At 54.5% G+C, this 12,857-nt stretch overlaps 5 protein-coding genes across 5 annotated transcripts; 2 read left to right on the top strand and 3 right to left on the bottom strand.

The window, feature by feature from the left end:
• Positions 1-99: 99 nt before the first annotated feature.
• Positions 100-2,231, bottom strand: P168DRAFT_249153 (chaperonin-containing T-complex subunit CCT8; the record flags this gene model as incomplete). The annotated part of the gene is made up of 3 exons (XM_024834161.1): positions 100-1,571; positions 1,671-2,041; positions 2,173-2,231. The coding sequence occupies 3 exons, from the start codon at positions 2,229-2,231 to the stop codon at positions 310-312; spliced, it is 1,692 nt and encodes a 563-aa protein (XP_024695008.1). The 3' UTR covers positions 100-309.
• A 488-nt stretch (positions 2,232-2,719) lies between these two features.
• On the bottom strand, positions 2,720-4,811 carry P168DRAFT_302762 (M48 family metallopeptidase). Its single transcript, XM_024838693.1, has 9 exons — positions 4,242-4,811; positions 3,842-4,083; positions 3,523-3,763; positions 3,439-3,463; positions 3,341-3,386; positions 3,216-3,279; positions 3,131-3,162; positions 3,011-3,069; positions 2,720-2,946 (listed from the first exon to the last, which is right to left on the bottom strand). The coding sequence occupies exons 1-9, from the start codon at positions 4,608-4,610 to the stop codon at positions 2,909-2,911; spliced, it is 1,116 nt and encodes a 371-aa protein (XP_024695007.1). The 5' UTR covers positions 4,611-4,811; the 3' UTR covers positions 2,720-2,908.
• A 2,803-nt stretch (positions 4,812-7,614) lies between these two features.
• Positions 7,615-9,053, top strand: P168DRAFT_288358 (uncharacterized protein). The gene has a single exon (XM_024836764.1). The coding sequence runs from the start codon at positions 7,792-7,794 to the stop codon at positions 8,785-8,787; it is 996 nt and encodes a 331-aa protein (XP_024695006.1). The 5' UTR covers positions 7,615-7,791; the 3' UTR covers positions 8,788-9,053.
• Positions 9,054-10,566: 1,513 nt separating this feature from the next.
• Positions 10,567-11,693, top strand: P168DRAFT_316418 (uncharacterized protein; the record flags this gene model as incomplete). Its single annotated transcript, XM_024840008.1, has 2 exons — positions 10,567-11,296; positions 11,392-11,693. 2 exons carry the CDS (start codon positions 10,567-10,569, stop codon positions 11,691-11,693), a joined length of 1,032 nt encoding a protein of 343 aa, XP_024695005.1.
• A 209-nt stretch (positions 11,694-11,902) lies between these two features.
• On the bottom strand, positions 11,903-12,837 carry P168DRAFT_325279 (putative secretory component protein shr3). The gene is made up of 2 exons (XM_024840979.1): positions 12,717-12,837; positions 11,903-12,661 (listed from the first exon to the last, which is right to left on the bottom strand). Exons 1-2 carry the CDS (start codon positions 12,760-12,762, stop codon positions 12,078-12,080), a joined length of 630 nt encoding a protein of 209 aa, XP_024695004.1. The 5' UTR covers positions 12,763-12,837; the 3' UTR covers positions 11,903-12,077.
• Positions 12,838-12,857: the final 20 nt, after the last annotated feature.

Below are 12,857 nucleotides of genomic sequence, written 5' to 3'. Positions count from 1 at the left end.
GCGGCCGGATCGAAAAAGAATAAAGAATCGAACGGGGCCGGCTCGGAAAATCTACGTCCGTCACGTGATCACCCACCCGATATACAATACACCATACATGGAGATGTTCAGAATGAATTGGACAACCACAGACACGAAGAGAAACGACATTAAGATTATTGTGACTACACCATACGGATAACCCCTCCTCCACCATTCGTAGTGTCAAGAACTTTTTCATGAAGATCGTATCTCTATCACATACTATGTATTTCCTCCCTCCATAGACACATACGACCCAGTCCCCGTCGGGTCCTTGCAACCTCACGCCTAATCCTCATCCCAGTTGGGGTTGGGACCGGGCGGCTTGGGTCCGCCCGCTTGACGGGCCACGATGATCTGATCCACGCTGAGCACCGTGCGGGCCGCCTCGCTGGCCAGACGGATCGCCCAGCTCTTGGAGGCCAGCAGGTCGAGGATGCCCTCTTCCACCGTGTCGAGGGTGCCCGCCGACGTGGACGACTCCAGGTCGACACCGGTCGTCCAGTACGGCTCGTCGCTGTCGGAGCTGCCCTCCGCCGCGGCGTCGCCGTTCTTGCGCTGGTGCGCGGTGTAGAGCCGGGAGAGAACCTCGGTGGCGTCGAGACCCGCGGATTCCGCCAGCGTGCGCGGGATCACCTCGAAGGCTTCGGCGTACTTGCGGATGGCATACTGCGGCAGGCCGGGCGTCCGGTCGGCGAAGGCGGTGATCCGCTCGACCAGCTGGATCTCGGTCGCTCCGGCACCGGGCACCAGGCGGGGGTCCTTGGTGACGGCTTTGACGGCGTTGACGCCGTCATCGATGGCCCGCTCCACGTCGTCCAGGTGGTTCTGCGTGGCGCCCCGCAGGACGATGGTCGCCGTGCGGGTGACGGCGCTGGGGTCCTCCTGGCGGAAGACCGTCACGCGGTCACCACCGATCTCGGTGGTCTCGACCACGTCGATGGAGCCCATCTCGTCAGGCATGGGGGCGCCCAGACGGGCCAGCGGGGTGGCACCCACAACGCGGCAGAGTCGGCGGAGCTCGAATTTCGAGAGGATCTTGACCACGAGGATGTTGAAGCGGTTGAGGTAGTGCATGGCGAGGTCACCGACGGTGGAGCCGCAGACGACGACGCGGACGCCGGAGTCGTACAGCTCCTTGACGGCAGCCTCCAGGCGCTCCTCCTCGCCCTTGGTGAAGTTGAGCATCTCCTCGGCGTTCTTCAGGAGAACGGTGCCCTTGGTCTCGGTCTGGGAGATATCGATCGGGCAGCTGAACACGCCGACCTTGGCCCTCTGGGCCTTCTTGATGATTCCATCGGGCTCCCGGCCAAAGACCATACCCTTGATCACGCGCGACTGCTCCAAACTGCCACCCATGATCTTCACCACACGAACATTATCCACGTTGAAGTTGATCGGGTTCTTGGGCAACACGGCCAGCACGGCCTCGGCCACCAGCGACGCCAGCAGATCCTCCATGCCGGACTGCTTGCTCGCGACCACGGTGCGGAGGGCCTTGGTCAGTTCGGTCAGGGATCGGAGAGACTGCAGGCGGTCGACCTCGAGATCTTGACATCTATTAGTGATGTGAAGCTGGAAAATGACAGACTAAAACGGAGGGGTAGGAGCGGGGGAAATGTATAAACGATCAACGATCAAGCACTCACCTTCTAATACCTTCAGGGCAAAATTCTGCGCCTTCTCGTAACCCAGCGCAATATCGCTAGTCTTCAGACCCAGACGAAGCAATTCCTCCGCCTTCTTGAGGAGTTCACCCGCCAAGATGATCACAAGGTTGGTTCCATCACCCATCTCCGCATCCTGCTGCTGACTAGACATGACGAGAAGCTTCGCAGCCGGGTGAACGACTTCCAGCTCGCGCAGGATAGACGCAGCGTCGGACGTGAGGACCAGCTTCTGCAGGTGGTTGATGACGATCTTGTTGCGGCCGTAGGGACCCAGCGAGGTCAGGACGGTTTTGGCGATGGCCTGGCAAGCCTCGATATTCCGGATGACGGCGCCGTCTTCGGCATCGTGACTTTTTAATATCAGTTAGTAAATTGCGTGGGTTTCCTTTCGTTGTCTATGGTATCATTTCGGGTCGACCACAAAAGAGCAAGCGGACTGAGGGGCGGGACAGCATTCCCGTTGTGCCGGTGTCGAACTTACGTCTGGTAACCGGGTTTGAAGAGGCCCCCCTGAGAGGGACCCGGCATCGACAATGACATGACGAGAGAAAGTTGCCTCTAAGATGAAGAGACAAGATGAAATTGGGAGGGAAGAAAAGGGGTAGGGGGGTGAACAGCTGTTGGAGAGGAAGTTGGGGGAATTTTGACGGAGCTTTTGATAATAATCGAGTCGGGGGGGGACGGTGTTTGCAGTGTTTGTGCTGTTTGCACCGAGGGGCTCGTCGCTTTAAGTATACGGAGTATGGCTTCAATACTCGTCGTGGTGCTCACCTGTAGATTAGATGGATTTGAAATTATAATAATGTCGTTGAATTGCAGATTGTGGTTTACTGGGCATTTCTTGTTCAACGTTTGAGTGTCGACACATCGCCTACGAAATTTTCAATCCTACCCGTATGCCCACGTAGACCCCTATCTGCAAACACCGTCACAGGTCACGATCCGAATGAAACAGATCCTCAGACACAATGATAGAGACATCGAGCTGGATATGACTGACCAGCCGAAAATCTTGAACATTTGACTATCCACAATTTTGCAATATACCTCAAGTGAGCGCAAACGAGACCGTCGTGTCGAGTATAATACGTACAATCCCAACATCAGCTATACTTAGTATCTTACAGTGCCAAGTGCATGCTTCCAATACTGCTCTCGCTCTTGCATCGACGGCATATTTTATGATACACGAGATGGCGATCTGTACATTCATTCTGCTAACTCATCTGGCTGTAAGCCTCTTCAAAATCCGGCACTGTGTAAGAGTACGTCAGCATTCTCTTCGTTCCCATCCAACATATAGAACAGATGGTCCTTACCGAATCCACCGAGGATTTGGCAACCGCTGTCTTCGTATATGGACTGCGCTTTGAACAATCTACATATGGTCAGCTCCGCCCTCCGACGTCTCGTTGCGTCTCGGCAGTGCAGGCACTTACTGTTCACGGATGGACTCCATCCGGTTGTAATTCTGGAAGGTCAGCAACGTACGGTCGATTCGGGTCAAGTCGACAGGCAACCTACCGACGGATGCGTGGACAGGAATTGCGGGGGTTCCGAGGCCCCTCGTTGCTCCATGCGGGACCAACTAGAAACAAAAGGTCAGCCCACCCGACGTCACCCAGTATCGAGAAAATACAGAAACTTACAGGCTATAGGCCTCCTCCGGATTGAAGCAGGCTTTGGCCATTAACGCTAATCGCAATGTTAGCAAGATCCACCGTGAGCTGTGGGGGGATTGACATACTCAGCCCGATGCTGTCGGCTTCGGCCTGGGGAAATTTTTGCGTCAATCAAACAGTCAATTCACTAGGCCTCGGTAGAGTCTCACCTCCTGGACCCGTGAGTTCGGCAGGCGATACACCAAACTCAGCATCATGGCCGGAATCTGTCCCGAGATGTCGAACAGGAACGAAACGCCCGTGGCGGCCACCATGGCAATCAAACTGTTACTCATACGCTCAGCGGGGTGGTGGGCCAGCACGTGGGCAATCTCGTGGCCGAGCACCGCCGCCAACCCGTCCTCATTCTGGCAGTAGGGTAAGATTCCCGTGTAGACAAAGACCTTGCCGCTGTAGAAAAACCGTTAGCCAGCTCACACATCAACCCTCGCTTGGTCAAAGACCAGACGGCTTGAAGGTTTTCCATACCCAGGAAGCACGAAGGCATTGGGGGTGTTGATATCGTCAATGACATGAACCCTCCAACTAGCACCCTCAAGCGGCGCCACTGGAATCAACCGTTGCAAAACGGCGTCGACCTTTTGGGAGAGCGGATGGTCGTAGGGAAGGATATGGCCGTGGTTCTCCTCCAGCAATTCCTCGTAGCTCTGCATACCCACCTTGAGCTCCTGCGCGTGGGAGAAGCAGTTGAAACGCCGGCGACCGGTCATCTAATTACAATGCGTTAGCCATCTCCTTCCCTTTCTCCCCCCGGCCGGTGACGATGATCCGCAAGTCACCCCGGGTGAGTCCTAGCCGCAACGAAACGAAGACTGTTTCATCGTGGTGACTATTCAGGTACACGCCACGCAAAGCAGCCGAGACGCACCTCCACATCTTCTAGGTTGTATGCATAGAATCCGCCGGCTATGCAGACTACTATGATCACCTTTCTCCCTGCATTATGATCCTCGATAACGAGGGGGCGCTGACCGTCGCCGAACCGCTGGTATCTATTCCATCGCGGGCCGGCGCTGGAGAACGGTCGGCGATGACCACGATGCAATGTTTGTGAGAGGGACTGGAAGGGGCGATTCGAAGACCGAAAAAATCTAGAGGGAGCAGAAGTCGAGAGGGCGCGAGAGAAGGAGAACGGCGAGGTTGCGGGCGGAGGACACGCGGGGAGGAACGCGGAGGGCGTGAAGAAGGATAAGGGGGCTTGGCGGACCAGCGGTTTGGTTATAGAAGGGCGAAACATGGTCGACTCTTTGGCATGTTAATACCTGTCAAGCCGATTGAAGAGTGTGGGGGAGGGTGGATCGAAGGTTAAAGATTGAAGGTTGGTTGGTAAGTTTTGATTTTGATTGGGTTCGCGGAGCGGAGATCGTAACGCTTGCCGGGACGGGAGATCTCGATCGGACGGGACCATACTTTATTCTTTGATAGATCCACAACACCATAGATTATGTATTGTTTGGGAGATTTGTAAAATGAAAATTCATCATTTGAGCGTGACAATGTTGGGTTTGTGCTACGATTGCCGATATGTTGAAGAATCGCGTCCAAACAATCCAAATTGATGTGTATATATCGACAGAGATGGATCGCATGATCCAGGATCTCTAGCTCCAAAAAAAGATACAGCACTAAATGGCTTGCACCAGCCGTAGCTCAGGTACTCACCACGTCAGAATGACCTTTCTCACCACCGCTTGTCGCCTACATGGTCGCTTGGTTGCGAGAGAACTATTATCCTATCAAGAGTAAGTCTCCCATCCGCTGGACTTCTCTATCAAAATATAGCTGGCGTTCTTGCTGTCAGGACGTGGGTCCCTGCCAGTCTGCTTTCAGTGACTCACTGGTCAAGGTTGCGCACGGCTGAGATGCAATAGATATGATTGTTGCTGCGTGCCGTTGCTCTGTAAGGACTTTCAATCTTTGCTTACTGATAGTATGTCACAGGATGATAATGACGCGCAGTTGTTCTGTGAGGTTGGGGATCGATCGTCAGTGCGGGCATCCGGTCCTCTGCGAACGAGGTGATCAGTCTGTCTAACGTGCTGGAAGGGTTCTGGTTTCGACGTTTTGTGTTTCCTGAGTGCTTAGTAGGGACGATCGCCCCTATAACCTAACGAGTAGTCTGGCATCAAGCGAGTCATGTTCGTCCTTCATATGCGCACTACAAGACATTATGATGAAGAGGTATATTTGTAGATGAGTTCCCACTCGTAATGTCAATTGCAAGATATATTAGTACTAATCAGGTATCATATACCGTACTGCTTAGCATGCCCTGTATTCGAATACATAGCTAAGAAGCCTGTTTAATAAGTGCGGTCGACAGTGGCGTTCAGACAAGGTTAATCCGAGCGTTGTACGTGGTGTCTCTGGGGTGGAAACCCAGGTCTGTCTGGTACTTGTATCCGCAAGACTGTGGCATTGGTGAAGTATTCAGGAGCGACAAGTACCATATCTCAGCTAGATGGATTTTATCCACGGACTGGGGAGTAAACCCATTCCCATTTTGTTAGATACTGCAGGAGTGGGATTGGCTCATATTGCGCGATAGACCGGTACGCCCTTGTGATCTCAACGCCTACCTTTGTGTCATCTACCCATTGGAGGTCCCTTCGCAGGCAGTTTTGTATTGGTAGTATTCTAGCAGTGACAGACATGCTCTATTGGTATCACCCACCTGCACATGCTCATGCAATGCATGTAAGATCCAGGACCTCCGAGCCGCCTTGTTCTTCTCCAGTCATGTAATGACCCGCAAGAGCCGGCACAAGACGGCCTGTGAACGTGTCACCATAAGCACCGACGGGACACCGGTGGCGTCGTTGGCGTGGTCTCCCTCGACTTGCGCGCACCGTGCTGATACGGAGCCGGATGTGGGGTTGCGGTGGAATTCCTAGATGGATTAGATGCCTGTAGGCGTTGGAATATCGGACTCTATGCGCTAAAGCTTATGGGGCTCTAAGCGAAGTTACCGTAATGGTCAACTTCGCTGCTTTGATGATGGAAGATAAGGAATGGGATCGCAGTAGGCTCGAAACATCTGCACTAGAAACCTACCATCGCAGCTAGCAAAGTATCTCAACCACGCGGCTGAGGTAGAACCTCGCTTAAGCGGCCAGTTCGGACACTTATAGAGTTGTGATGGATCAAAAGTCTATCAAAGAGTGAGAAGCGTAGCGTAGGGTCGGATTCAAGAGCCGGAAGGATGCAGTGGACAGAGGAGCGATCTGATCACCATCCTCGATCGTGCGAAACAGAGTTGAGTAAGTAGTTTGGCCCAACAAGCAGCGATAGACTCATTCGACGGAATCTGAATCGACCCATATTCCAATTGGGAGTCTATAGTCTACCACCGGCGATCCTCGACGACCCGGACAAATTGGACGACCTGAACGGACCCAAGAATGACCCCCCCAACCAACAAGACGAGAAAAATCCAACAAGAAACAAAATTCCATAGCAACAGATGCCGGGAAGTTGACCCCGGGCCAACAGGCCAACAGGCCAACACAGCCATCCCATCCGCCATACCAGAACGGGGAAGTGCCGAGGGCGTTAAGCGCCGGGCGACTCCTTCGACCAAATTAAGGTGAAAAACAAGCAGCGTCGCTGGTCAGCTCTGCCGCTCCGCTCGATACACAATGGAATTGAAGGATCCAACCGGCGGCCGCCATGAGCGGTCGGGGGTGATTGAGGGTAACGACCTGCTGGGAACCGAAGTGCCTCGAACCGCCACTAGGAGGCCGTGCGCGTTAAGGAGACGGCCCGGGGGGGTATTACACCGGGCGTCTCTGATGGCGCGCGACAAGAAGATGGGATTTGATAGTGTTGGTGTTAGATGAGAGTTGACTGGAACCCATATATAAGAGTGGTCAATTCCCTTGGAGAATTTGTTGATGTCTGGATCGAAATCTTCATGATTATGATCTGATCTCGGTGCGCATTGGCATTGGACCCATACTGCCACGGCCTTGCTTGATCCAACGCTGCCCACCAAAGCACTGATCCACAGCACACGGTAAGAGACTCTAGCCTGGAATGATGGATGGAGATGGTGGATGATGAGTGGATGGAGACAAGCGACTGACGGCTGCCTCAGGAATCGTCCCGCCATACCGTATCGTACCGTACCGTATCACTCATACGGGGCAGTACGGGGCACCTGATAAATAAAAGAACGATCTCCCTCCATCCTTTCTCTCTCTCTCTTCGTCTCTTCTTCTTCTTCTTCCTTCCCTGCTTGCGCGAGACCAAGCTGGCCCATATCTCTCGTTCAATATTTATCTCTTACTCGGGCCTGTCTCTCTCGTTGTCTCCCCCGGTCTGGAGTAGAGGTTGAACACGCCTTCTGCCTCCGTCTAATCTATACGATCTATACCGACAACTATATAATCTTATATACTACCACTACACCCACCACCATGCCGTCAGCGAAACCATCTCTCCCCCCTCTCAGGACCCCCAAGACCATGACCTTCCCGTCGGAACTCCGCGCCGACACGGGGTCCAGCCTGTCGGACAACGTCAAGCATGAAGACGGTGGCATGTCAACCCCGATCACGCCGCCGGCAGCCTACACCGAGTTCCTGAAGGCCTTCACGCCGATCTTCTCCAGTCCATCCAGTGCCAACGTCAACTTCTCCCGTATGAGCTTTGATCGGCCCCCGGCCTACTCGCCGACCTCCCAGCCCGCCAGCGCCCTCCCAGGCGTTTCATTCTCCAGCTGCTCGTCGGCTTCTTCTGCAGCCGACCAGCATCCGAAGTCCGCCAAGGAGGCAGAAGACGCAGAAGGCGAACGAGGCGGCCGCAACATGAGCTGCAACGCTTCTTTACCCCCACCGACCCCCTTCACCGCGCCGCCGGTCCCCAATTATCACCACCTGCAACTTCCCCCACCGGGCCCCGTCCGACGGGATCCCCGCAGTTTGCGTAGTCTGCGCATCCCGCCCGCGCTACGGTACTCGCCTACGACGCCCGTGTCGGCGGCGGACTACTCCTTCTCTCCGCACAGTGCGACGATGCTGCGGTCGCCTTACTCGCCGGCGGACTGGAAGCTGCGGTACTATGAGGGACCGCGCAGCGCGACGACCAGCAGCAAGGTCAGCGTGCGGCATGTGGTGACGCATACGGTGACGTACAAGCGAACCCAGCTGGATGCGCCGCCCAAGGGGAAGCGAAGGAAGTGTCACGATGATGATCGTACTGATCCGGAGGCAGAGACGGAGGGTGTCCCGGAAAGGAAGAAAGGAGTAGAGAAGGAGGCAGAGAAAGAGAAGAAAAAGGCGAAAGAGAAGGAGGAGAAGGACCAGGCGGATGAGGAGGCGGGAGAGAAGGAGAAGGAGGAGCCAAAAGAGAAGGAGCCGAAAGAGAAGAAGGGAGAGACGAAGGAAGAGAAGGCTACGAACACCGAGACTTAGGATCTTTCTTTTGTTTGTTTTGTCATTGGGAGCACTTTTAACTACTTGATGGATGGATGGATTGGACTGGGTTTGGCAGGGGAATCACCGGCTGGCTGGTTAGTTGGCATGGTATCTGGCGTTGGCAGCACTCTTGATTTTCTTTTTCTGTGGTTTCTTTGGAAAACACGGGGTCTCTTTTCTCCCTGGTATCTGGGATGCGTGGAGGAAGGACTCTCGTTACGACTATCATCTGCAATGAATAATGACACTTTTCTTTTTTCTATCCTGACCTTGACGATTCGTTCATCTTTGAAACTCCGAGATACTCATGACCAACGTATGCATCTCCTCGCTTGGTCGGCCTGTCCACATGGAGTATGGAGATTGACGATAACCTGGATAGGCCTGCTTGTCTGTATAATACATGTCGATGGCGAGTGGTACCTGTGTAAGTATCAGGTAGGGCTATTACCAGGTTTATTACAGGATACCGGAGACTGAGGCATCGATACAGCGGATGATTGGATCCGACCGCGCGCAGGGCGTTTCAACCCGTCTGCAGAATGCAGCTGTTTCAAGGGGTTGTATCTATACAAGTATATCTCAAGTATAGCTCTGTATTGGTAAAATAGGATCGGACCAAACCTTCCTCCCCTCTTTCATCCTTTTTTCTGGCTTTAATTTTGATTTTGGCTTGATCTGATTTGATATGATTTTACTTCCCTCCTCCCATCACCAGCTGAGTCCCTCCCTCACCAATCAGTGACGCAGCCTCCGATGTCTTGGAGCCAGTTTAAGCGCCGGCGCTAGACTGGTTCGGGGATCGGTGGGGCGGCGGGATTTCCCTCGTGGAGTCGGGGAACGTAGTGGGCGGTTATCTCGAGGTACCAGAAGGTACCTACCCTTGGTACTGCCCACCTCCTACTTGACAGGTAGCACCAATACATTAGGTACGTGTCTGGAAACACTAGAAAACTGGTTTCAGTTCATGGGGATTGAAGATCTGTCAATGGACGACAGCCGCCGTGTCTTCTGTGATACTGTCCGTCACCCCGCATGCTGCAGTCTGATGTTCTATTTTCATCACGGACCCCGGTGGATACATTCTGATTGGGTCAGTTATTTTTGGCTCTGCAGGGCCAGGGCCATGGATACTACTAGGTAGTAGGTACCAGGTAGGAAAGGTACTCAGGAGGCAGGAGGTCGATACTGTTCCGTAGATCAATCCTGTTATATCCAGCCGTGCATCCCCTCTCCAGCGGCGACTGAATTACCCAGCCTATCCAGTGCCCAGTATCCATTCATCCTGATACTCAACACCCCGCTCGATCGCCCCCTCCCGTCACAGAAGTCCCGGCGGCTATCCCACCGGGTGACGAGATGCAGGGTCATCACCTGGGATGGGCCAATTGGGGGGGTTGTATAAGGCGATGTCTTCAGGGAGATGGCTGAAGGATCAGTCGGATGGGGTCTGCATGTCGATCGTCTGCAGTCTTTCCTTCAGTCTGATGACTTGGGATGTATCCTGGTAGCTGCCGGTCATGGTATGAACGAGGTACTCCGTACAGTATCCTAAGTATGAGGACAGAAAGTCCCGAAGTCCATGTAAAGATGCCGAGCGCCAAGACACCACCACCCCCTAAAAATAGAACCCACGACGCCCCCTCCAATCTGTCAAATCACCATCGCCAGCGTCATTCTTTCTTTCATCCCTCTTTCTATCCCCTCGATCTTCTGCCCCCCCCCTCCATGCATCCACCTCCTTCCCGGGCGGTTAACTGAAATCACCCAGTCACCATGTCGACCTCCCCGGCCTCAGACCCCCAAATTCCGACCCCTCAATCGCCGCCCCCGCTGACTACCATCAGCGCTTTAGCCCGCTTCGAATTCGAAGCTGGCAAGGCCAACGATGGGACCAAGGTCTTGATGATCGAATGGGAGGACCAAGACCACCGCCCCTCCTCCGGCTCCTGGCACGTCACCTGGGAAGGCAAGCAGGCTGTCCTCCCCGCCGACGAACAAGCCAACGACCACACCCGCCGCCTCTACTTCCTCCTACCACCCCACGTTACCATCCCGCCCGTCATCTCCCTCGCCTACGCGCCCCGGGACCAACGAGACGGTCCCGACCCTCCCCTCTCGCTCAACCCCCTCCCCGCCATCTTCCCCCCGGAGCTGGGCGCCACGGGCTCCTCCGCCGGCCGCAAGGGCGTCCTGCACACCATCTGGGCCAAGAAGCGCCTGCGCGTCCTTGACCAGGAGATCCAGCAGGAATGCGAGAGTAACGTCGAGGGCGTCGCCCTCCACATGGCGCTGCAGGAGAAGGACTGGATCGAGACCAATTTCGGCGTCTCCAACCAGCACTCCCACCTGTCCAAGACGAAGGATGCTGCTTCTACTGCGAACCCCGCGTATCCCATGGGACCGACGACCCCCGTGTCGCCCACGACGGGAGGGAAACTGGGCGAGAAACTCAAGGGACTGAAGTTGCAGACGGGGGATGGGCAATTGTCGCCTCTATCGGACGGTTTGTCTCCTCTTCACACCTCCTACCTTTATTTCTAACTTCTGTCACTATCTCTTCTCGTCACACCCCCAATGCTAATCATATCCAACATATAGCCCACCACCTCCTCTCCCCCGAATCCCCCGACGTAGCCGTCTCCTCCTTCAACTCCTTCCACCGGCAGACGCAGCCCCAATCCCAGACTCAACCGCAAACCCAACCCCACATCAAAGCCGTCCTCCCCCCGGAATCCATCCAGGCGCAGCAACCCGCCCACGGCTTCGCCGCTATGGGCACAATGGGCACCATGGGACGCTCATCCGGCGGCGACGACGAACTCTTTGCCAAGGCATTGAGTCCGCGCACGCCTGACCTCCCCCGGAGTCCGTTCTCGTTTGCGCCGGAGAGGTTGGTTTGATTTTCCCCTTTACCTTTTGTTCTTTCCGTTCGTTGGATTTGTAAAGAAAAAAACACCTCCTTGTGCCGTAGTACCTGTCTCTTTTTTTCCTATGATTCCCCTGCTGCAATTATTTGTTTATTTATATTGACTCTGGAACGTGATTTGCCTATTATGTTGACCTAGGTTGTTGCTATTACGATGATGATTGATGTACGTATGGACTATGTATGGATGGGTTGTATATAGATCGTCACATATCACCACGTGGGGTGGGGTCAGGAGAGTAGAAGTGATTGTACATAGTAGATACAATGACAAGAAACAACCCCTTAACCACACCAAAGCCGGGAACAAGGCCATGTAACCCAAACAAACAAAGAAAGAAAGAAAGGGTAAAAAAAATTACCGATTCTTCTTCCCCGCCTTCTCCTTCTCGCCCTTCTCGCCCTTCTCACCCTTCGCGCCAGAAAGCGACTCATACTCCTGCTCATTCTTCCTCTCCGCATACCACTGCCCCGCCTGCAACACCAACACACCGACCAGCACCAGCGCAAGGATAGTGTTACTAGCAGCCAACACCTTGAGCGAATCCTCCCGACCAAGGATCTGCTCCCCCTCAGCCAACTCCTCGCCCCCACCATGGCCAGTCACCAATTCCACGCCGTAGCGGCCGCCCGAAACCAGACGCAGACCCTTGACGGTGTTGGCGATGTAGACGGTGATGCCGCACATGTAGAGGACGAGGGAGGCGCCGTCGAAGAGCATGTTTGATTCCGAGGGGCGGTACAGCTTCGCGAGGATGCCGGCTAGACCGAGGAACATGACGATGTGGAGCATGCGCGGGATGAGGGGCGGCGACGCGTGCAGGAATCTGAGGTGCGCTTCGAAGTAGTCATAGTGTGTTGCGGGGGTCGGGGTTGGCGACCAGAGGATTGGGTAGTCGTAGGGGAAGAGGGAGAAGATGATTCCGAGGAAGAAGCTCGTTGCTGGGGTCTGGCTGTTAGTTTCGCTATATGGGGGTGGGGGGAGGGATGGACGTACGGCAGACGATGAGGAAGGTCGCGAACGACCCGTTGCGGATGGCCATTGTGACCTGGTTTGGGGGGTGAGATAGACAGAGAGAGAAAGGTGAGGTTGTTGAGGTGAGAGACGAAAGGGAAACATGAGAGAGAGAAGGTCATG

This window comes from Aspergillus campestris (assembly GCF_002847485.1).
Source record: "Aspergillus campestris IBT 28561 chromosome Unknown P168scaffold_3, whole genome shotgun sequence".
Taxonomy (NCBI): domain Eukaryota; kingdom Fungi; phylum Ascomycota; class Eurotiomycetes; order Eurotiales; family Aspergillaceae; genus Aspergillus; species Aspergillus campestris.
The sequence above is the reverse complement of the archived record's forward strand: the minus strand, read 5'-3'. Positions and strand labels throughout refer to the sequence as shown.

Bases quoted from the DNA above. Each gene is read 5' to 3' on its own strand.
- P168DRAFT_325279 (XM_024840979.1), bottom strand. From the start codon at position 12,762: ATGGCCATCCGCAACGGGTCGTTCGCGACCTTCCTCATCGTCTGCC. The intron at 12,662-12,716 runs GTACGTCCATCC...GCCAGACCCCAG, and splicing joins GACCTTCCTCATCGTCTGCC to CAACGAGCTTCTTCCTCGGA.
- P168DRAFT_288358 (XM_024836764.1), top strand. From the start codon at position 7,792: ATGCCGTCAGCGAAACCATCTCTCCCCCCTCTCAGGACCCCCAAGACC.
- P168DRAFT_302762 (XM_024838693.1), bottom strand. From the start codon at position 4,610: ATGTTTCGCCCTTCTATAACCAAACCGCTGGTCCGCCAAGCCCCCTTA. The intron at 3,764-3,841 runs GTATGGAAAACC...GTTTTTCTACAG, and splicing joins AATGCCTTCGTGCTTCCTGG to CGGCAAGGTCTTTGTCTACA. The intron at 3,280-3,340 runs GTAAGTTTCTGT...TTTTGTTTCTAG, and splicing joins CCGGAGGAGGCCTATAGCCT to TTGGTCCCGCATGGAGCAAC.